The sequence below is a fragment of the Microcebus murinus genome, chromosome 23, assembly GCF_040939455.1.
Source record: "Microcebus murinus isolate Inina chromosome 23, M.murinus_Inina_mat1.0, whole genome shotgun sequence".
NCBI lineage: Eukaryota > Metazoa > Chordata > Mammalia > Primates > Cheirogaleidae > Microcebus > Microcebus murinus.
Window position 1 is genome coordinate 13240247 of NC_134126.1, and position 24391 is coordinate 13264637.

The 24391-nt window shown below is 42.0% G+C and overlaps 1 protein-coding gene across 1 annotated transcript in view; it reads left to right on the forward strand.

The window, feature by feature from the left end:
* Positions 1-5943: 5943 nt before the first annotated feature.
* Positions 5944-24391, forward strand: part of COLGALT2 (collagen beta(1-O)galactosyltransferase 2) — a 97324-nt gene continuing 78876 nt past the window's right edge. Inside the window, exon 1 of the mRNA XM_012736037.3 lies at positions 5944-6583. Coding sequence (XP_012591491.2) covers positions 6321-6583 — 263 coding nt within the window. The 5' untranslated portion in view covers positions 5944-6320. The remainder of the gene's footprint in view (positions 6584-24391) is intronic.

Consider the following 24391-nt stretch of genomic DNA (forward strand, 5'->3'; position numbering starts at 1 on the left):
GTATTGGTTGACACATAAAATTAATTGAGACATAAAATTAATCAGGAGGTGAAGTTCTAAACAAACTTAAGTAACTGATAATTACAAAATTCAGTCTTGTGCTTATCTGTGGGGAGTAGACAAAGCATTGTGATAAGAAGTAGCCACAGAGGACCTCAAAGTCAATGGTCATGTTCTGTGTCTCAAAGTGGGTGCCGAGTATAAGGACATTTATTTTTATTAGTAGTATTTAAATTAATATATTAGTATATGGGTTCTACATATTAGTTTATTAAATATATATAATGTTTATTAAATATTTTTATTAAAATTTTTCTAAGATTGAGAGTATAAAGGGATAATAAGTTGGAAGTTTCTAGAAGTAAATAGATACATATACTCAGCCTGAAATAATACCTGACTTTGTAAACATGAAGTCAGGTAATACCATGACTTTGTAAACATGAAGTCATGTAAACATGACTTTGTAATACCTGACTTTGTAGGCATTGAAAGTAATTCATGGTCCAAAACATATCCCATTTCTATCTCAATATTTTTTCAACATCTGTTATCAACATGAACATAGAGTTTCACCAAGAAGAACTAAGTACAAACCGACATTGCAAATATGCAAATTAAAAATGCCATATTAAAATTACACTAAAATATTAATAGTGGTTGTGGTGGGGTAGTGGATTATGAGTGTTTATATTGTTGTTGTTCCATTTTCAACATTGTTTTAATCCTGTAGTAAAACAGATGTTAATAAATCATTGAATTTTAGAGCCTCCCCTCCACATTCATGCTAAAATATTTCCTTCCTTCCTTCCTTCCTTCCTTCCTTCCTTCCTTCCTTCCTTCCTTCCTTCCTTCCTTCCTTCCTTCCTTCCTTCCTTCCTTCCTTCCTTCCTTCCTTTCTTCCTTCCCTGTCTAAAACCTCTAGTATAACATTGAACAGAAGCGACGAGATCTGACATTCTTGTCTTTTTCTTGATCTTTCAGTCTTTTTACCATTAAAGATGATGTCAGGCTGTAGGCTTTTTGCAGATGCCCTTTATCAAGGATGTTCACTTCTACTCCTATATAGCTGAGAATTTTTATGAGGATTGCAACTTGGATTTGTAAAATGCTTTCCCTGCATCTCTTGGGATGATCTCATGGTTTTTCTTTTCAAGTTTGTTAATATGGTAAATTGCATTGATTGATTTTTGCCAATTTTTTATTGTGGTAAAACACATAAAATTTACCATCTTGACCATTTTTAAGTGAACAGTTCAGTGGTATTAAATATTCACAATTCTGTGCAACCATCACCACTATCCATCTCCAGAACTCTTTTACCTTGTAAAACTGAACTCTATAACCATTAAACAAAAACTCCCCATTTTCCCTACGCCCAGCCCTTGGCAACCAACATTCTACTTTCTGTCTGTACAATCTTGAGTACTCTAAGTACCTCATGTATGTTGAATCATACATGTATTTGTCTTTTTGTGACTGGCTTATTTCACTTAGCATATTATCCTCAAGGTTGACATGTTATAGTATATGTCAGAATTTCCTTCTTCTTTAAGACTGAACAATATTCCATTGTGTGTGTGTACACACACATATATATGTATATATATATACACACACCACATTTTGCTTACATGTTTATACATCAATGAACACTTGGGTTGCTTCCACATTTTAGCTATTGTGAATAATGCTGCCATGAGCATGGGTACACAAATATCTCTTTAAGACCTTGCTTTCAATTGTTTTGGTATAGTCTCAGAAGTGGAATTGTTGGATCATAGGGTTAATTCTATTTTTAATTTCTTGACGAACTGCCATTCTCTTTTCCACAGCAGCTGTACCATTTTACATCCCCATTAACAATGCACAAGTATTCCAATTTCTCTCCACCCTCACCCACATGTGCTATTTTCTCATTTTTTATAGTAGCCATTCTAATAAGATGGTATTTCGTAGTTACGATTTGCATTTCCCTAACGATTAGTAATGTTGAGCAACTTTTCATGTGCTTATGGTCATTTGTATATTTTCTTTGGAAAAATGTCTATTCAAGTCCTTTGCTCATTTTTAAGAAATGATTAAATATAAAATCATATAATTTTTCAGCTTTCCCTCTTACTACTTCCCATCCTACTCTCCAGCCATGCTCTATTCATTGCAGCTCTCAAATGTGTTATGCTGTTTTATTCTTTCTTCTCCAGTTCTATCTACCTGGAATTTCAACCCATCTCCCCTTCTGCCCATTGTCCTTTCCCTAATACATACTGCTCACTTTTCAATACCCAGTTCAAAGACATCTCTTTAATAATACGTTTTCTAGCCATCTCCACTTCCTTCCTTGTGCTCCTTTTTCCATCATAACACATATAACAATTTATCATATTTATTCATTCATATGATATATCTTAATTATCCATGCATTTTCAGCACCTGTACCTTGACACAGGGCAGGCACTGAGTAAATTTTTGAAGGAACAAATGAACATCATTTAAGGGACACATCTGTTCTTAAATGAGATATAGGGGTATATTTTAAATTTGTATAAATTTGTTTGGAATTGATAAACATTTTTCTGTAGTAACTAGTACATAGTTCTTGGATGCACAAAGAACATAGACAAAACTTTGACTTTGAGACAGTTGAACTTCAACCTTTCCCATCTCAGTCACTGCTCTTCCACCTGCCCCATATCCTATCCCTTTCTAGAACCCAGAGTCCTCATCCCACTTATCAGAGATCCAAGAATTTGCTTTGTCATCAAAGAGTTCAATGCTCCAAATGAGAATCCCATTCAGTTCCCTTCATCAAAACTTCTTGTAAGGAATCTCAGTTTAGATGCTGAGATTAAGAAATCTGACTTCATAATTCACAAAGCATAGAAATGACAGAAGATATTGCCTGATTTTCCTCTCTGAAGTATTATGAAATTGGCATACTTGTCAACTCAAGTGAATTTTACACTGTAGGATTTTAAGCTGGATAAGTTAGTATAACAGTCCAGCTAGTGAAAGAATGGTATTTTGGTACAGAAGAAACAAGCCTGGATAATACAGCCAAGAGACTCCCTTTACCAACTGTCCCCAGGACTATAGGGGGACAGTCCCGCCTATAAGGGGACTCCCCTTTTACCAGAGGAGAAGTATTCAGGCATTTAAAACTCTTTTACATAGGAAGAAACGGATGCTCAAAGAGGTCAAGTCTTCAACGCCACACAGAGAATAAGTGACACAAGTGAGACAGAAATTCAGCTCCAACTCCAAGCATCTGTTGCTCTTTCTAGCACATTACATATGCCCCAGAGACATTTATTTCCTCCTCTTCTTGGCTGCTGGAGCCACAGACACCTGGAAAAACTTTTCTACAAGAAGTCCTCTAACCACCTCGGAGGCCCTGCCTCCAGCACAGCTGCACTAAGGGTGACAGTCCCAGAAGAAAGGCCTCTGTGCTAGAACGGTGTGGGGAGGGGACATGCGAGAAAGTGCTTACTTCCAACTTGACATCAGAACTATCAGGCCAGTCTATTGGCAGTGGCAACAAAGAGATGTATGTGTACAACCCTGGCTTCTCATTCAACCAACTTCCCATGGAAAGAGTAAAATATAATTGGCTTTTATTTTTAAACTAGTTTTCACAAATTTACTGTGTTATAATATTGATTCTATGAGGAGGAGAAAACATCCAAGATTCATGTCACTGATTTCTAAAGAACTTATGGAACAGATCTGTTAGTAAGGCAGGGACTCGACTTTTCCCAACTTTTCCTCCCTTCTTACTCCCCACCCCCGTATTTAAAATGATCTACTGTTACACATCCTGTCATGACCATAATATTCTCAATGATTAAATGAGCACGCTAAATTGACTAAAAGATTTAAATAGGTATTTTGCAAGTGATATGGCTGGAAAACCTTTGATTTCATCTAAAGACTAGGCTGTAATTATTTTAGGAGAACCCCGTGGATCTGATTTTATCATAATGCCATTAGAGACCATAGGGAACTCAGTATAGGTATACTTTTAGGTGTTTCTTCAGTCTTTGCAAAAATGGACTTAGATAAACTATTGACTTAAGGTAAGGAAAATAAGACAGAAACATGGCTTCCTAGCTTTTAACTCCCTTTTCTTATAGTAAGGTGAACAAATGATAAATATTAACCAAGTTTTGCTGAGGAGTGGGGATTTTAGTATAAAAGATGAGAGGGACACAGGTCAAGAAAGGGAAAGAAGGAAGACAGAACAACATGGAGAACATCTCGACGAAACTTAATAGTCCCCTGTAGAAGTGTGCGTGTCCTCCTGTCCCTCCACTGTGGCTGGTACATACATCTGTCATGATTCCTCTAACAGATGTGTAGCTCTCAGCCTTCCTTACAAGTCTGTGAGCCCTTAAAAGCAGGAATGGTTCCTGAAGGAGGAGAGAGGGGAGAAAATGCCCACAGGCTGTTTGATGTAAAAGTAGGAATATTAGAGAAGAGGTTTGGGCAGGAAATATAGATTTCAGGATGATAACACCCCAGGAGACCACATGGAGTGAGAAGAGTAGCACACAGTGGACAGGCACCCAGTGAAGGGGATTGGCCTGGAGACAAGTAGAATCAGAGGAGATCGGGGAGGGGAGATTATGCAACAGAGGTCCAGGAAAGTGAGAACCGAAGACAGTTTGCTGCACCCACCAATACTGAGGTTAACTGTGGGTTTTGCTAGAATAGTCTCAGTGGAAAGGGCCGAAGCCGCTTTGCACTGTGGTGGGAAAGATAGAAGATGAAGAAGTGTAGAAAACAAGTGTAGACCCCTCTTTCAAGTAGCTTGGCCAAGAGAGGGGATTGCTCATAGAAGACACAGGATTAGAAAAATTATTTTTTAAGGATAAGAGAAGACTAACCAAGTTTTTTAGCTTGAAAGAAAAGAGTTGATAGAGGGGGATCAGGGGAAGATTCAGTAGAAAGTGGAGAAAATAATCATGGACTAGAAAGGGAGAAGATGGTATGGAAGACCCTGTCATGAACAGGCACCTGCAAGTGAGGAGTGGCTTGGTAGGGATGCAATTAATAGTTAGAGACGGGGATGTTGAGGAGGTTTAATGAAGGAGGTGATACACACTTCTGAGGGAGTGAGGGGGTCAAAGGAGAGCAGGGGAAGACTCACACAGTTGCTGAGAAGGATTGATCCAACTAGTAAAAAGGCCTTGGGACAGAGCTGAAGGCAAGTTGGGACTGGCGGTCACGAATGAGCAGTGGCACCAATTCACCCTGCACACTCTCATAGGTCAAAGGGTACACAGTTCCACAAAGAAGGAAGTTCGCATTTCAATGCTCGCTTCCCTCTTATCTGTCAAGAGCTTATGTCCTTTAGCAGTGTATCCTCGCCATTTCATTTTATGTGCTAGTTGTGTTCTTCCTTCACCTCTTCTCTTCTTCCTTACCTCTCTCGTGCTCTCCAACATGAATGTATTTTCCCTCTTTGTTATTTTTTGTTAGTTTGCGTCATTAAGGAAAAATAAAACCATCTATGTGTATCTGCCGTTTCGGATGCCATCCTGTGGCATTACCATTACCACTGTGTTAGCAGTGGCAATGTTTAGGTCCCTGGGCTAGCAGTAGAAAGGGGTTTCAGAACAATGTCCCACAAGGGGTTTATTTTATTTTCAGGGGTCCAATCTGGCTCTGAAATTCTCCAAGTCTTCAAACGTTGTATTACTGCATGTCCATTCAGTCAAGAATGAATTTCAGGAGGAGTTGACTGTGTATAACATTCTGCCTCTGTGGTGGCTAAACAATTGTTTGTCATAGTCGTGAGCAGTTGAGGTGACTTTCTAGTTTAGAGCTCTCCTCGTTCGTTAATAGGTGCATTATGCAAACGTGGACACATTGCATCACTGTGAAGGACTTCAGACTGCGGTTTGCAAAAGCAGAATAAATTTTCTTGGGGTTGTACCGTTATGTACACACACACACACACACACACACACGCCCACTGGCAGACACGGCCACACCTCACAGCTCTGGGGGAAGCCACAGACCTCAGCCGTACAAGCGGAGCCTAGACTAGAGGAACTTTCCGCAGTCCTGAGGACAAACAGCCCCGCGGCCGCGACGGAGTGCCGGCCCGGGCCGAGGCGGGCGCGGCGGCGGCAGGTACGCGGTGCGGCCGGAGGGTCCCGCGCGCTGCACAAGTCGGTGCGGTGTGCGCGCGCCGACCCGCCCGGGCGAGCCGCATCCCCGGCCGCCCTCGCAGCCTCCAGGCTCCCGGCAGCCGCCGCCCCTCCCTGCCGGCCTGGGCGCCCTCGGGCAGCCCCCGCCGCCGCGCCGGCCGGAACATGGCTGCGCGCCCCGCCGCCACCCTCGCCTGGTCGCTGCTGCTGCTCTGCTCGGCCCTGCTCCGCGGCGGCTGCCGGGCGCGCTTCGCCGCCGAGCCGGACTTGGAGGACGACGAAGAGGAGCCAGCGGTCTTCCCCGAGTCGCCCCTGCAGAGACCCACGGTGCTGGTGGCCGTCCTCGCCCGCAACGCGGCGCACGCGCTGCCGCACTTCCTCGGCTGCCTGGAGCGGCTGGACTACCCCAAGAGCAGGATGGCCATCTGGTGAGCGCGGGAGGGGCGGCCCGCCAGCGGGGACCGCGGCCGCCGGGGGCGAGGGACCGCCGCGGGCGCGCGGGAGACCTGGCGCGCGCTCCCTCGCCGCCTGCGGGAGTCCGGGGCGGGGCAGGCGGTCGGGCCGGCGGACGCGCTGCCCCGTGTGCGCGAGGGGCGCGAGGGCATGATAGCCGGCCCACCTGAGCTCGCGTGGGCGGTGTGGGGACGGGGTGGCACTATGCCTCCTTGCCCTGCCCCAGGCGGCCTGGGGCGACCCTCAGGAGGGCTCTCAACTCTCTCCCTTTCAACTCTCAGGGTTTGCTCTTTCCCCATCTCGCACCCCTGGCCCTGCAGGGCCTGGATAGAGTGCCTTTCTCCGTCTCCCTCCGGACGCGACAAGTGGAACGTGACCGCGCCGGCAAGGGGGCGCAGGGGTGCGCGGCGGCGGGGGGCGTAGAGTGCGCTGCCCTGACTCCCCGCAGCCCTGCTGCGCTGCCACCACACAGGCTGGCATGTGGCTCCTGGTCCTCCAGGGGGGCTGGCCCCAGGGGTGGAGGTCGGGCGGGGCCGCGGAGTCTCCCCAGTGCGCCAGCGGGTGGGCCCCCTCTCCTCCGAGCGCTCCAGCCTGTCCCGCCCGTGCACCCTCCTGGGGCGCTTCCCCCGCCGCCTTTGCAAACCGCGTGCAGGGCCCCTTTGGGGCGCTGAGTCCTGGGGAGCGACGGAGCCGCCCTGGGAAAGACACACTGTCAAGTTTTGTCCTCAGAAGAAAGACCTCTGGGCCTGCGGAGAGGCTCAGGGGGTCCGTGGGAGTGGCTGCCCGCCCCACCTGTAGCACTCGGTCCAGTCTGGCCCCTTTTACAAACGCAAGTACCAGAGGGAGACGAAGTCGGCGGCCGGGCCAGCTGTTCAGGGGCCTGCGGAGGATAGGGCGGACGCTGGCCAGGGGAGGTGGGCTGCCAGGTCCCCGGAGCGAGACAGAGCCCCGGTCACTCTGGAGCACTTTCCTGTTTGTGTCGATAAAGGGAGCTGTTCCCAGACAAGACACATCCTTAAAGCAGCGGCGGAGAGGAGGAGCGAAAGCAGCAGCTGGAACTGGCCGCCTTAGGTACCTGCAGGAGAGGTGTGAAAGCAAACATGTGGTGTATAGCAGGCGCTTCCCCTACTGCCTCCGCGGAGAAGGGCACATTATGTGGAAAGTGGGAGCGTTGGTGCAGCCAGGTTTTAAACCAGAAGGAAGGATTTTTTTTTTTTAACCACTTCAGTACCAAAAAAAATTTTTCACAAATGTTAGTTATCTTAGTTGCTTTTCAAAAGAGATGTCTTACAATAGGGTCGTGGCCTTTAATGCACTATTTAGTTTTTAAGAACATTACAGTATTTACTATAAGAAGTTAGCGAGGGGTGAAACAGGTACCAAGCTTTGCTACCTAATTTACAGACATCACCTCCTTTATCACACAGGAAACTTTTCAGAGGAGTGCTACGATCCTTACTTTAGGAACGAAGAAACTGAGGCTTGGGTCATTTCAATAATTCACTTAAAGTCACAGAATTAACAAATGGCAAAACTGGAATTTGAACCCAAGCTTGTCCCTAAAGATTGCCCTAAAAAGGTAGTGGTAATGGGAATGTGACATAAATAAAACTTATATTAACCTATAAACTACAAATTAGGAGTCTTGAGTTATTTATCACTAGCTTGGCGATTTGGGGCTGGTTGTTTGGGATGGATAGGCATCAGTTTCCTCATCAATAAAATGAGGGAATTGGAATAAATTACTTCAAACATTCTTTCTGTCTCTTGAATTTGATAGATTTTACAATATGACTAGGATCAACTAGCATCAATGTACATCCTAAATTTCCTGGATGTTCCAGATTATATGGACATTGGTGTTCTATTTATTAATATTTAGATGGGTAGGTTTCCAATTCAGAATAGATCTTTGGAATCTATTTTCCTTTATGGCCAGTGTTGGAAAATTAAAGAAGAATCTCACAGGCCTTTGGCAACCTTTAAATTAGTCACTGAATATTCTTCTTTGAAAACTATTGGTTATGTCTTAGAAACCCTGTATAATTTATTAGGTTATCATTAGGTATTGTTATTATACAAATGCTAGTTTCTAAATAGTTCTTTACAGTTCTCAAGGTATTTTCATCAACTGTGTTCTCATTTGATCCTTACTGCCATTTTGTGAAGAAATAAGATTGTCTCTATTTCACGGAAGAAGAAATTGTGTCTAAAGTAATTGACTTACTCAGGATTACATTTATTTATTAATTGCACGAATAATAAGAACTCATGGTTCTTCTAAGAACTTTACATTCATTTTCTAGTTTAATCTCCATAATGATTCTATAAGGTATGTAGTATTACTTTACTCTTTTACAGATGGGAGAGCTGAGGCACAAAGAGGTTGTACAAGCACATGCTCCTAATAACCTTTTTTTGTAAGAACCAGTCAAGTTAGAGGTGAAAAAAAGTTTAGTAAGATATGGTTCCTTACAGACAAATATGGCTCCTTTTACTGGGTAGTGTGAGATGATCTGAATGGCATTTAAAGAGTTTGGGGGAGAACCAAAGGATTTTAAATCATTTGTGTGGTCATGGAAGACTTCTTGAGGAGTTGACACTTATTTTGAACCAAGATTTGAAGGATGAATAGAAATCAATTAAAACTAGGGAAAGGAAGGTTCCAGAAATAGGGCACAGCAAGACAAAATATAGTGCTGGGGCATTTACCAGAGTTTCCTCTCAGGGGAGCTAAAGTGAGTGACAGGTCTAATGATGGCAAGTCTCCAGTTGTATTATACCATAGGGTCTCTTCAGAAATACCGGCTTCTAGACTAGCACCAGGGGAATATTTGCCTGAGAAAGTTATGGGATATAGCCTTCCAAGGGAGCAGTACCTCAGTTTAGGGTGTTACAGCTTTAAGGGGTTTCTGCCAATTGTTTACCTCTAGTTTCTCATTCCCAAGCTCTATTTAACATTCTGAGATGCTAAACTGACTAGAATCTACTCTGCAAAGCCAGCACATGCCAGTGTCAAAAACTACAGTGAGCTACCAGAACTTTCCAAACAGAACTATGTTGTATATAGAGCCTGGGGTGCCAGCTTCCTTTGAATCTGATCTTAGTAACTCACTCTGTGCAGACTCCCTCTTCTCATTCGTCCACTTACCTCTACGAAGAGCTGGAGGAGTGCCCAATAAGGCTTCTCTTCTAGATGGGTCACTGAGGGGCCTGGCTCACTGATTACATTCAGACTTCCCTAGGATATGATATTTTTTCTTACCTAGAGTTCTGGACCAGTTCTGCACTGCACATATAAGTGAAATGAGTACCAACAAACGGACCTGAAATATTCTGCTAGCAGAGAATGTCTGCACTTAGTTAGTTTCAAGCTTATTCATATTAGGATGAATAAAGGAAAATTTATATTTTGGAGATACTTTATACCAGCAAAAAGGAAAACTTTTTACATTTACTGGTCTGATCTCAAAATCCACCAAACTGATTATTTCTTTCAAATATTGCAACTCTGTGATAAAGAAGATATTCCTTGTGCCATAAATCAAAACGAGCACTAAGTTTATGAGAATCAGCCTTATACTGAGATGGAGGGAACTGAGAAGCGTTGTGACATGTGGCAGTGGGTTCTCTTTAATTCAGTGGAGCCGTGAGCAAGTGGCCTTAGCAATAGAGAGAAGGCTGACCTCATCCCCCTTCCCAAAACTATGATTAAGGGGAGTGGGGCCAAGTACCATGATAGTGAAAACTGGAGCATGGCATGGGGGAAACATTTGGTCCAAATGAGACATTAAGATTGCCTTTTGGAGAGCCTGCTGTCGCTTGTGGGCAGACAGTTGGGATTCACAGAGTCTGTGCAGGCGCAAGGCAGTATCTGCTGTGTAATTACAGAATGGTTTGAGTATTTCATTTGGTAGAGTTTTAAAAAGTAATATGCTAATCTGGGAACCATTTTATGGATGTTTAAAGAAAGACATGAGTTTAGTTGATGCAAACATAAACAGTGATGAGCTTCTACTGGTTCTGGGTTACTGGTCCTAACCTTTTGCACCCTACTTCATTTCTGCATTGCTTGGCGATTATTTTGAATTAATCTCCACATTCTAATGCCCAACCAGTAGCATTCTGGTGAATGTTTAACTAGATACACTAATAATACATGTTTTTATATGATGTTCCTAAAATGTGATACTAATGATAGTTTTTAGCACCAGCGGTGAGAATGGTGTCATCATAATATGTCGTCATTACAGTCTTGACATTAAATGCTGTACATCGTCCCTATGGACAGAAGTTCCAGCTTGTGGCTGAAAAAGTAGATAATACTTTAGTCCTCTTTTTTCCATTAGTCTGTTTTCCTCACCCTTCTCCTCCTTTTCCTTATTTTTCCCAATCTGGTAGTTTCGTACAGAGAAAGAGTATGCAGGCTTAGAGTCACATAGATTAGGGCACAAATCTGTGTGATTGTGGGCACATTAGTGAGCCTCTGAGACATAGCTTCCTCATCTGAAAATGACTAGTAATAACACCTACCTCAAAGAGTTACTGTCACAAGTAAGCGAGATAATGTATATACAATGTCTTTTACATAAATGCTACTAAATAAATGATAGTTGCTATATCCTATCAATCTTTTCCTTTCTGTCCCATCTCCTTTACCTTTCTCTTTCAAAATATTTTTTTAAATGCTCAAAAAGAACTTGATTTAGTTTCTTCTTTCCAACAAAAAATTATCAACATAATGAAAACTAACATTTACTTTTCTAAACACTTTGGTATAACTGATTTACTCTAGACAACAACCCTAGGTGGAGGCGCCATCAAATTCCACTCTCACTTTATGCAGGAGGAAACTGAGGAGCACAGAAAGTAAATAATTTGCCTGAGGTCATGGAGCTAGTGCATGGTGGAGCCAGAATATGACCTAGGCAGCTAATGTCACAGACTGAGTATGGATGGTCTGTTTAAGGTCATGAAAAGATCCATTAGTTCTAGTTTTTACTTCTGTCAGTTGACCCAGCTTAAGAAGATTAGAACTCCAGTGTTTCTTTCAAATGGGAATTGTCGCTTCCGCTTGAGTGATGCAAGGGACTCAGTGGTTCCCTTCCGCTGTCTTGATAATTTCATCACTTAGCTCAGGCACTTTCTATCAGGGGTCCTCAAACTTTTTAAACAGGGGCGGGTTCACTGTCCTTCAGACAGTCGGAGGGCTGTTGGAGAATCCAGCGCACATTCCACACATGCGCACTGTGGGCCCTAGAGGAGTCAGCTGCTAAGCAGGACAGGCACCAGTGGCAAAAACACTCGGTGGGCCGGATAAATGTCCTCAGGGGGCAGCATGTGGCCCGCGGGCCGTAGTTTGAGGACACCTGACTCTAGTTACTGAACTCTGCTCTATTTTGGTAGATTTCATAGGGACAGAATGAGATTAAATATGTTGATTGTATATAAATATTCAGATCACTTGCTGTGATCACAGTCACATAGGAACAGAAAGAAATTTCTCAAGTATTACCAAAGGATTAAGACAGCGCTAATCGTATACATATTGGCTACATTTCAGGTTCAGACTGGTAAAACAGAGTCAGTTTTTCAACCTTTTTAATTAGTGGTCTTACCTTTGGTTGTCTCCTTAATTCACCTTTATTCTAGATGACTGGAGAAATTATCAATCCTTCCCCCAACCTCCAATTTCAAAACACAATTGGACCTCAGAATTATGTATTTCCTTTGGGTAAAAATCGAAGTGACTAATAAATGTCACCAATCCTACTCCAGTTATGACAGATTGCCTGCCTGCAGAATTAGAAAAAAATGCCTAAATTGTCCTCATTCTATTTTATTGAGTTCCATGGATGAGAAGTCTAAAGCCCAGGGCAGTTCAGGGATTTCCCCTAGTAAATTACACAGTGAATCAGTGTTGGAGTGAGATGACTGATTTCTAGATTTTAAATCCTGTGTAGCTGTTTTAATGGTGATTATTTTACAACAAACATCCCGTCACAGTTTAAAGGAGCATGTCAGCTAGTCTAAGCAGAATTTGGTTTTCACAGACCTTGTGTTTAGATCCTTTATCCAGATGATTCTGCCACTAACTTTCTTTGTGACTCCAGGTATACGAGCATGTGCTTCTTATGGTCCTCTCGCTTGTCTGTCTCTGGTGGTTCTAGGAGTGAACAATGAAAGCCTTGTAACTACGAAAGCTGCTGGTTGTGCCTTGGTCCTTTTCCCAACACTTAAATGTGCACTTGGGTCGTATCACTGTGTGGCACGGTCTCCAAGTCTACAGCCCAGTATAGTAGCACCATTATACAGCTTATATAGGCACTGTAGTAGGAAAATTATAAGGCTTGTTCCTGCACATTTCTTCATAAAACATAACAATGTACAGTGAAGTTAAAGTCAGAGAAAATTATTAGCCTACAGTATGATCACTAGATCTATTCCCCAGTTACCAAATTATGAAGAAATTGTGCCACATGTGTTTAAATCATAGCTATTCTTCACCTGGAGTTACAAACTGTGTGTGTTGTGTATGTTTTGACATTTTTCTTCTCAAAGGAGTGACTTGTTCATTTAATTGAATTTAATCGATATGTTGTTAGTATACCAAAAAGTGTTGATTTTAAAACATTTGAATCCTTTTATGTGCTTGTGGATTTAAAAAATATTTTTGAATTATTTTAAGAATTTGCTGGTCTTTTTTTAATGTAAAAGTAATATACTCACTTAATAAAAAATTCAAACAGTATGAGTTAGGAATATAATAAAAAGTGAATCCCCCCTCTCTATCCCACCTGCCAGAGTGACCAATAATAAGTTTCTCGTGTATTCCTTTAGAAATTTTCTATGCATGTACATATATCCTTTTCATTTTAACCCAAAGATGAATGTCTTATATATCCTGTTCTGCAAAAGTGTGCTATCTTTAAGTCCATCTCTCTATCCCAGGTTCTTTGAACACTGCCAGCCCACCTACAGCTACGCCCCAGGTGGCACAGTGAAAGCCAGCTTGGCCTCTAGAAAATCTAACCCTAAGCCCATTAAAAAAAAAACAACAATGACAAACAAAAAACCCCACCTTTTTTGCGAAATGTAATATATATCCAAAAAGTGCATATATCATAATTGTATACCTTGATAACTTTTCACAAACGAAACATGTCATGTAACCAGCACCTGACCTTGCCCGGCCTGCATTTGTATACAGCAACTATTGTTTGGGCTGAGTAGATGCTGTGCCCTGGACTTTGTCCAGGCAGCCATGTCCTCCTTAGGCCCACACTGTTTGCACTTGCAATTCACCCCTGGCTGTCTGTTTTTGACTTGACTTGCCTACCCCCCTTGGCATGTGGGTCCTGACTCTTGCTCCCCCCTCCGGCTGCTCAAGGAGCCCTAGGGCCCACGTTGTAACTGCTTTTTGGAACCAGCAGGCTTGGCAAGCTGCCAGCAAGTGACCTAGAGGTAAAAGGATCAGGATTCTATTACTTTTCTCTCAGCTCTCCTTTCCTCTGGTAGGAAAGCTGTGTTTTAATGTTCATAAAAGTAAAAAAGGATTCTCGTTATAGGCAATAATGAAAAACCCATGCAAAATATAAATAGAATGGCTGTAATTAGTTCGCTGGAACTTTCTGCCATTCAAATCCATGAAAACGCAGCATTTGTGGTTGGTGACTTTAGCCAAGTCTCTTGCATGAATTAAGCCTTAGATTTGGCTGGAGGGCATTTCTTTTCCTCTCTAGGAGCACCATAGAGAAATCCTTTCAGACCTAGACTTTGAATAATATCTCCATACCATCCTGCCAGGGCTGAACTTATGACTTTGCAACATGCCTCACCTCATTGAGGCAGCGGTTATTATTATTTTAGTTGTTTGTCAAATTTAGTGAGCTGAGGCCGGTCCCCTGACTTCTTCGTGTAGCTGATGAGCATTTGGTTCCTTGCAAATATAACGCAAAATAACCCTGCTCCTTCCAAGGTTTTCTGATTAATGTTTGAAAACCCTTTAGAAGATGTGTATTTCAGAAGCATGAATAAAATCATAACTAATGATTCTGGGCTGTGTACCCCCCAAGAGTATGACAGGAGACTGGGTCTGAGAGCAGGCTGCTGCTACAGAAGCATTTTCATGAGCACCTGATTTCATTGGCACCTTGTCTGTATTAGAACAGCACCTTCCAGATCGAATCATGCCAAAGCCTACAGAGAGACGTATCAGGCTGGAGAAAGGAGGTTCTTTACGTGAAGATTTCCCCATTTTGGCTGCCAAGCCCAAGGAAACCATGAGGCTAGCTCAAAATGCATACACTGTAGACAATAAATAGGGAGCTACAACTCTTTCCAGTCTCTTTTCTTCCTGAGAGTGATGGCGTACATTTGGGGATGTGGAGGGCAGTGGGCAAGCTTCTTATTCTCGCAGACAAGGGACGTGACTCTAGGAAAGGGGAGTCTATGGGTGTATGTTGATTGGCACTCTCCATGAAAGCTGTGTGAAGTGAGAAATTGCTGCTCTTCGGGGTCTTTAAAAAGGCAGGATTTTCTAGAGACTCACAGTGGAACTTAAATTCCTTGGATAGTTGTGAAAAATGTGGTTGTGGACATTTGGGGCCGTGGCATTCTCAACCCGGAGTCCCTTGCTGGACTGATAGACTGCTTTTTGGTTTCTTGGTTGCCAGCCAGCCCCATAATCCTGTCCCAGCTCCACACACCACAGTGATTACGGTTAAGACCAGCCAAGATAGTGGAAAGTTGCTGCCAAGCGGAATCAGGATTTTTCATGTCATCACCGCACCGTTGAACAGTGAGCTTGTACGGGGCTCCCACGCTGCTGCTCTCTCCCGGCTGCAAGCAGGTCGGGCGGGAGAGCACCCAGACAGCCAGTCAGATGGAGTCCTGTACTGCAGACGGCTTTTGTAGCGTTGGCACGTAAGGCTTGAAACAGCCAGCGTGCTAAAATATGTTAGAGAACTACAAGTCTCCTCTCTGCTTTTCCTCAATCTTGTTAGACTTTAAGATTTACTGAGCACATCATTTCCTTTCTAGAATCTTCTCTAGCAAGATAAACTATGGATTTCTAAAACAATGAATTAAAAAATGTTATGTACATCCTTTCACTTATTTGGCCATCACAGATTGTCTATGCAGATAACTCTATGCAGATAATCATGTGGAAACGAGTATTTAAGGTGGCCTAAAAGTGACTCACCCCCATTCATCTAGTTTGCTGTTCTACCAGCCTTTTGGTATAAGGCTGCTGGACTTGATGAGTGTTTCCCTATTATTGGTTGTGGGGCCAGCTGCATCTCAACAGCTGGGACATTTGCTAGATACATAGGTTTCTGGGCCCCATTTTAGCCATATGCAATCAGATGGTCCATGGGAAGGACCTAGGAATCTGTATCTTAAGCACATACATGAGTGATTTGGTTGATTTTTTTGTTTTTGTTTTTTTTTTTGAGACAGAGTCTCATTTTGTTGCCTCAGCCTCCCGAGCAGCTGGGACTACAGGCATGTGCCACCATGCCCGGCTAATTTTTTGTACATATATTTTTAGTTGGTCAATTAGTTTCTTTCTATTTTTAGTAGAGGCGGGGTCTCGCTCAGGCTGGTTTTGAACTCCTGACCTTGAGGAATCCACCCGCCTCGGCCTCCCAGAGTGCTAGGGTTACAGGCGTGATACACGAGTGATTTGGATGCACTTCTGGGTTTGGGAACTGCGGGAAATGAACTCCCAGAAGGCCCATGGAGGACTAGGGGATCTTCATAGAATGATCAAAGTATAGACCCATGGGATTTTCAAAGTTTGGAAAGTTGGCATACTCAGCACTCCTCAAAACTGCAGATTCCAGATGCTTAAGCCATCAAAAAGGCCAAGGGGTTTCTTTATTAAGAGCAGTAGTAAGGTACAGGATTACATAGTAGAAAACACAGCCAGGCATGCATCATCTGTGGTTTTTTATTAAGTCAAGCACATGTATTCTCCTTCCATCCAACAGAGGCTATGCAAAAAAAAAAAAAATATATATATATATATATATATATATTTAAAGGTAATATTCCAAACCGTTTGTCAAGTGTATGAAGTTCCTTGCACTGGGGCACAACATGAAACGGGACTCCCTTAAGCTCTTTTCTTATATGATGTGTATCTTACATGATGAGTTCATTAAGCACTTAGTTTTACAGAAGAAAAATTATCTATGGATGATTACCTTTTAATAGAGTGTAGGGAAATCAAAGCAGTGCATTTCCTTTAAATAAATAGTATTCATTTGAGTCACTTCAGTCCTCATATTCCCTGATCTTGGTTTCTTTGTTGCTTGTATTTAATTTTCTTACCCTTGCTTGAAATTCTCTTCTGCATTCTATTAAAAACTCCTCCCCTCATGGATGACAAATTAAACGCTCTATTAAATTAGCCTCTTTTTAGTACTGGCAGTTCAGCCTTAATTACATGATTTCACGAAGTCCCTAAACCTGGGATCTTCTCTAGTTATGAATTCAAAATATAACTTCAGAAATTCACACTGTTCTGTTCTGCTGTACAAAGGATTGTTCTGATTTTGCTGCTGCTGCACGAAGACATGTCCTAAGAAGTTGATACGGTAGCATTATCACAACTGCTCATATGATAGTAGCCTCCTGTGGGGAAGGTCACAACTCAGTTGCTTAATCTTGTCCTGTTCCACGCCCTGTTTTCTTGTGTTTTTGTAGTGGAAGCACTATCAAAAATTCTACAGAGTTCTGAAGTTAATGAATCCATTTTCCTTTTTAATCCTTTTTCCTTCTCAAAAATATGAGCTGCATTTTATAGCTTAGCATATCCTCCAGCCAAAAAGATAATAATCACTTGAGGATGAAGTGAGCCCGGTACTGGGGAGTCCCCAGGAGAGTTGCCTCGAGCCCAAAGAAGCCTCTTTTATTTTTTTCCTCAGTGTGCAAATATCATCATTTTGCTATTTGTGTTATCTTGTGAAAGGACTGGGAGGCATTGCTCACGCTGGGTCACCTTGAACAAGTCACCTGTCTCCAGTCCTCAGTTTTCTTTCCTGTAATATAAGGGAAATGTGCTAGAACTGTGGCTCTCAAACACAGCTGCTTCTTATTAAAAGAATCATTTGATGAGGTATTAAAAAATACTAACGCCTGGGCCACATCCCAGACCAATTAAGTCAGAATTGGTGGGGTAGAGCCAGGGCCATCGACACATTTTGAAAACTTCCCAGGGAGTGGTACGATGCAGTCCGGCTTGAAAACCTCTGGATGAAATGTTCCCTAGGGTCCCTTTGTGATCTAACATTACCGCCTTCCTAGGAGTGACCGTATCTGAATCATAACTCCGCATAGTCCATGCTTCCTGGACTCTCAGCTCGACTTCATATCTTTTTGGGGTGGCCTTAAAAAATCTAATTGTTTTAGGAAGCTCATGGCATTTCATCCTGTTGTATATTGTGCCTAATGGTGTTTGCTAAAGTGTCGTCTCCTTTGGAAAGCATGTGCATGATGGTGACTGGGCTACCAGGAATGTGGCACCATGAGGGCTAGCCTTGCCTGGGCACAGACTGGAACTTCTTATGGAGGAGCTGTGTGTACCAGGAGAAGGAGCAGCATCAGCGCAAGTTGCTCTTCCTTTGGCACACAGATGGCCACCTCTTAGCTAAGGGAGCTGCGTGTATTAAGGCTTCTGAGCACGTGAGCCAGGCTCTGGCCAGCTTAGGATTCCTTCCTGCAGTATGTGTTTTGGTGTGTTGCCCAGCTTTGCTTTTAGGTTTTCCATTTCATATGCATGTAGGGCCTCCAATCATCTCTGGGTATTGGATTTCTGATGTTACTTTTAATGGCTTTGAAGTTTAGCTTCTTTTATTTCTAGATTTGCATAAACAGTGCTGCCTTTGTCCTGTGGTCTTGCCACAGCTTCAAAGCTTTGACTGGGCATCAAAGACTACTGGATCCTCCTTTCTTAGGCATCAGATTGCAGCAATGCCAGCAGGTGACCGAAGGTTACAGCCCCACTTCTGGGCCCGTTTTCTGTCTTGCAGTCAAAGAAGATTAAGTTAGATTCTGCCAAGTCCTCTTTGACAATGGTTCTGAATCTTAACAACTATTCATAATGCCTATGCAAATACTGGTAAAGTAAAGGGAAACTGCCTTTGTTTGTCTAAAGAGGAAAGGACAATAACTCTCTAATATTTGCTGAACTCCCCTTGCCCTGTGAGAGGCAGATTATTAAATGTCCCTCTGCCAAGCATGGAACCTCCAGGCCCATTGGCCAGACTTTGCTACTGATGTTAGCTTTGTGAGGGCCAAAACCTCATTTTCCCATGTGTCTTATTAAAATAAAGGCAGTAGTTGAACTTTCAGTTATCCGTACATGGATTGTCTGTATTTTGAATATACTGAGGCTAGTTTTGATTACAGGTCAGTTTGCTCCAATCATCCAATATACCCCTGAGCTGTATCTCTCTCTCTATGCTGCCTAATAGTTGTGTCTTTGGATAACAGAGCCTAATTTTTATCTCAGCTTGAAAAAAAAACTGGAAGGAAGATATCAGCAACATTCCATATATTCCTTAACTGTTTGCTCTTTTGCATTGTCTATGCCGGGCACCACCATATTTGCAGATTTTCTTTAATTGTTTTCCTTGCCTTGGTTGCTTCATCTTTACAATGAGTGTTGGATAGGCTAAACTTTAAAGACGTTGCTAACCACAGCATGCTATGTATTTGTGTAATAGCTCCACCACTGGAAAATGAAACAACTCGTTCTGTGGCCACATTATTTAAGATAGCATTTTGAGCTTTTTTTTTTCTTTATTTGTACTGAGATTTGACTTCTTCTATAGCTTTGACTTATCCATGTCTCAAGTCCTTGGTGAGTAGACTGCTGATTCATATCTTCATAAAATTAAAAAAAAAAAATTCCCTCTCACCTGAGTGAAAATGTCATGTCTTTCATGAATAACAGCAGCCAAAAAGAAGGGCTGTGATGAGAAGAAAAAGAATCCAGAGAATTATGTCAGAAGTGAGTTCCTGATCTAAAAACTGGGAAAACCATTGCTGTTGACACTAGGGATAGAATATTTGCAGCATGAGTGCACATACTGAAGGCATTTGTTAGATTTAAGTTTTCTCATGCATGAAAAATAAGTAAGTGCAAGTCTTCCCTGGAATTTCCCCCAACCCCCTTTTTTTGGAAAAGGCAAAAATGGAAGTTTGACATTTGCCATTGTGATGGGAAACAATATATGTGTTTGTTCTTTGCAAAAGCTGCTGGCCAGCCTGTAGGCGGTCTACTGCATGAGGAATGGGCTTGCATGTGCACTTTGGGGGTTAGAAGAACCTGGCAGTTGGAAGTCAAGTCTCACCAGGCTAATGGGTTATTGCACAGAAGGCACAGCTGCTCCCAGGGAAGGGTTTTACTTCATAGTGGTGTCGTTATATCGTAGAAGTAGTAAACATTGGTGATGCCTTCAGAGGCCAGAAGCACGAGTACCATGAAAGGTTCTTATAATACGAAGTCTAGGGCCATCTCCTTTCTTGCTGATGCTATACTTTAGGAGCAGAAGGAAAGTCAGCGGACGTGGAGATATGGAAGACTGAAAATCACTTGTCTGCTGAATTTGCATTTATATACTACAGAAGAATAAAATCAAGAATGTACAAATTTCCTTTTTCAAAGAGTCTTCCCATTGATACCTTACATTGCTGAGGTTCAGTTTCTAAAACCAGACTCTTCCCCTTCTGAGCTATAACTTCTAAATAAAAAGCAGATCCTCCTGTTGGACCAGAATGATCTTGAGAAAGCACTGCTCTTTGGCTGCCTCCCTCAGCCCTCTCCAGTCTTGGCTACTCCGCTGATACTCCCCAGCTGTAAGCCAGCTGCTTCATTGCCCTAAAATCTGCTGCCAGCTGTTCTGAGTTTCTGAAGGAAGACTCTTTTTTAGGGTGCCATGGTGACTCTGGGGCTCCAGCGCCATAGCATAAAATGCCCTGTGAGTTTTTACTCTGCTGTCATAGTAAATGTGATTCAATAGACTGAGAGGGAAATCATTTCTGCCCTGAAGTAGAAAGGGTTTTGAAGCTTCTCTCTCTCTTCCATGTCATAGAGTTTCTGAGGTTTAGTGTCACTTCCCCTAATCTGTGTACCAGTTTTCAAATTGTAGATAACAAATTGCCTTGGTGTTTTATAGCTTTGAACTAGAAAGCAAATAGTTTCCCTGAAAGGAACACTTTATTTTTCTGATGTCAAAGGAACAGAGGGTGAATAAACCACAGTCTGTGTTTTACCTTCTGAAATTATTCCTCCTAACTGAATTTTTAGAGTTCTCATTTTACTTAAATCTCATCCCTACCTACATACATTTGACTCCATTTTCTCTTTTCCAATTCTTTCCTTTTTTATGTTTACAAAGAGGCATTTTTCTAGGTTGGTCTTAGTTAATTTATTGATGGATTGATCTATTTATTAATCCATATAATTAGTTTTAGTGATTGTGGTAGAAATTCAGCTAACTTATCTGAAATAATTGGGAGAAGCTGTTCTTTCTTCAACTATGTAAAAAATGATCATGACTTTTAAAAATACAGACAGGTAATTCTTATTTTCAGCAACTTAAAAAAATATTTGCCTTCCTGGTCTTTGATCACTGAGAAGACAAAGGTTACACATGGCTACAGTCTGTAGTTACTTTCACTCTGGGTGGTAAAATAATACACTATCATTTCCAGACCCCTGAACAATCAACTGTTAACAAGTGAGATCATTTTTGGTAGGAGAATTGCATATGTCATTGTCTCGAAAGAGATATCCGCTGCAGATGCTGTCTGGGGACCAGCTTCCAAATACTTGTTCAAACCCCTCCCAGCTTCGTCTGGACTTGACATTAATCCCACTTTGACATTTCGAAGAGTTTGAGTGCTGCACATTCCCAACTAAATGGATAGTAAAACAAAAACAGTAACCTATTACTAAATACAAAGTGAAAGGAATGACAGTAGTCATTTTATGATTCATATCATTTATTCTGTCAATGTCTTAGTCTGTTTTATGCTGCTATAGCAGACTACACAGTCTGCGTAATGATTTACAATGAACAGAAATGTATCCAGCTCACAGTTCTGTAGGCTGGAAGTCCAGGATCAAGGAGCCTCTGGTGAGGGCCTTCTTGAAGTGTCATCTCGTAGTGGAAGGGCAAAGAGAGGGCGACAAAGAGCAAGAGGGGCCAAACTGGTTATAGTATAAGGGTCCTACTCCCATGACAATGAGCCCACTCCCTCGATAATGCCATTAATCCATTCAAGAGGCCAGAGCCCTCATGTCCCAGTCACCTCTTAAAGGCCCTATCTCCCAACACTGCTACACTGGGGGTCCAATTTCCCTCACATGAACTTTGGGGGACACATTCAAACCATAACAGTCACTAAGAAGAAATACATATTTTCCCCCAGCTCCTTAGAAAAGTAGAAAACTTTGATTATTTCTTTAAAAGTCCTGTAAATATTGAAGTAATATGTAAAAATATGAGGTTTCATGGATATTTCTTGCCTGACCTCAAAGGCCTGCTGTTTGAAAAATCCTGAACTGTAATCAGCAATGTGGTAATGACCTTCAGGATCCTCCTGATACTCCTCTGTAGTCCCCACCCAGGCTGAATTGTGTGACTTAATAGAACAGGTGGAAGTGAGAGCTTTGACTCCCCAGAAAGGCATCGCTGTCTCTGCCCTGCATTGCTTGCTCTGGGGGATGCCAGCCCCCATGCCTGAGAACATTCCAGCAGTCCCAAGGAGAGGCCCGTGTGTGGAGGAACTAAGGCCTGCAGCCAATGGCACAGCCAAGTGCAACCTATGAGACTTCAAGTGAGAATGTCCTAAGTGCCTGACCCACACAACCCAACAACAGAACAAAGGTCACAGTTCGAGGTGCAGATACGGCCCCTGCTGTCATGCAGCTTATGGTATACTGCAGGAGAGAGACAATAAACAAGAAAATGAACAAACAAGATGAAACATAAGTGTTAAGGAGAAAGTGAAACAGGATAATGAGGTAGAGCTCTGATAGGACAGTACTTGATGTATGCAGTGGTCAAAAAAGCACTTTTGGAGAAGGAGATATCTGAGCCAAAGCCTGAATGATGAGGAGCAACCTTGTCAGGATAGTGGGGAGGGGAGGTGTGGGGAAAGTCAGGGAAATGGTGTGCTTATTGGAAGAAAGCCAAGAAAGTCAATATGGCTAAGTCTTTTTTGGACTTACATCAGATTTGCCTCCAGAATAGCATGCTATTCTTCTTTGAGCTTCTTCCTGGGAGCGATATGGTCAATTTTCAATATGATCAGCAACAGCATAATATTTTTATTTTAATTATTACCAATCCATTTAACTATACAATTTAACACCCACAAGTTAGTGGAAATAAATGTTATTTGTGCTGTTAACATTTGCATATTATGTTAGCAAATTTCCTACTTTAACATCCTCTGCATCCTGATTTTATGGTGGAATATTCTCAAATGACTTTTTTTTTTTGGCTCTACTGTCATCAGTAGCAATGCCATTACTAATAAGATTCAGGGAGCAATACTCATGAAAACTTAAAGTGCTTTATTTGAAAGCCACAGAAAGATTAAATAAAACATACCACCTTGACAATAAGTGAAGACCTTCTACACAGACATGGATGAGTCTAACAACCAAGTGAGGGCTAGACACTGCCAGATCTGCATTTGTCTCTTCTTCTCTTACTTAAAGCACAGGTTAGCAGTGTTAGAAGGACCTGCTAAACTGACAGCATGCATTATTGAGTTTTAGGTGAATTATTTTCCATTCTCCTATACTTGTATTTTTTTTTTTCTTTAGGCATAGAGCAAAAGTATGCAAAAATATATAGATCAGTGTTTTGGATCCTGTTCTGCATCTTCCCACAGGAATCATTTGAATTCAGTCCACTTTTGATGTCCCTGTTTCCTTGGCTAACATCGCAGCACATTTCGTCTTGATTAAAAAGAACATTTCTCAAATTGGCTCTGGGCCAAACAGAGCGATTCATCTTGGGTTTGCTTCAGTTTGTGCTTAAGCTCTAAGTCTCAACTATGGAGTATTATATCATGGAAAACTGTTCTATCATTTTCAATTGTCTGAGGCTTTGATTTTTTTTATCTCTAAAAACAGAAATAAGACTGCCAAACATAAAGAATGTGAATTAAGAGTGATCTGCTTTGGTTAAATATTTGGTTTCTATTTAATCTCCTAGTTCATGTATTAATATAACAGAGAACTTTGTCATGCTCAAGTACAGGGTAAAAGTACTTACTGATTACTGACTCAAAAAGCAAAACCCTGTAAATCAATATTTGAGTTATGTTTCCTGCGTAAACGCATTAGCTCTGTCCTGAGGAAAAGTCTCAATGCGTAATTATTTCAGGCCAGTGAGCTCATAGCTGTCTGCTTGGCAAAGCTCAGCTCTGGTTTCTTCGTGAAAAATAAGATAACTGCCAGGATTTTTTCTGTCTCCTACCTGAGCCCTCACATTTACTGCTTTTCTCTCCAGAAGACTGAGATTCTGTAGGTTAATGGCATTTCCCCTGCCTCCCATATAGTGTGACCAAGAAGTGAGTTGGTATTGAGAAGCCAAAAATCAGAAGAGAGAGCAACGATTCATTTATTTTTGAAAGAAGATGCACATTTATAGGAACCATGAGAAAGGATCTCAGCTGTTCAAATCCAAGTGTTCAAATTCGAGATGTTTCAAAATTCTAATCCCTAATAAAATACTAATTATAATCTGGTT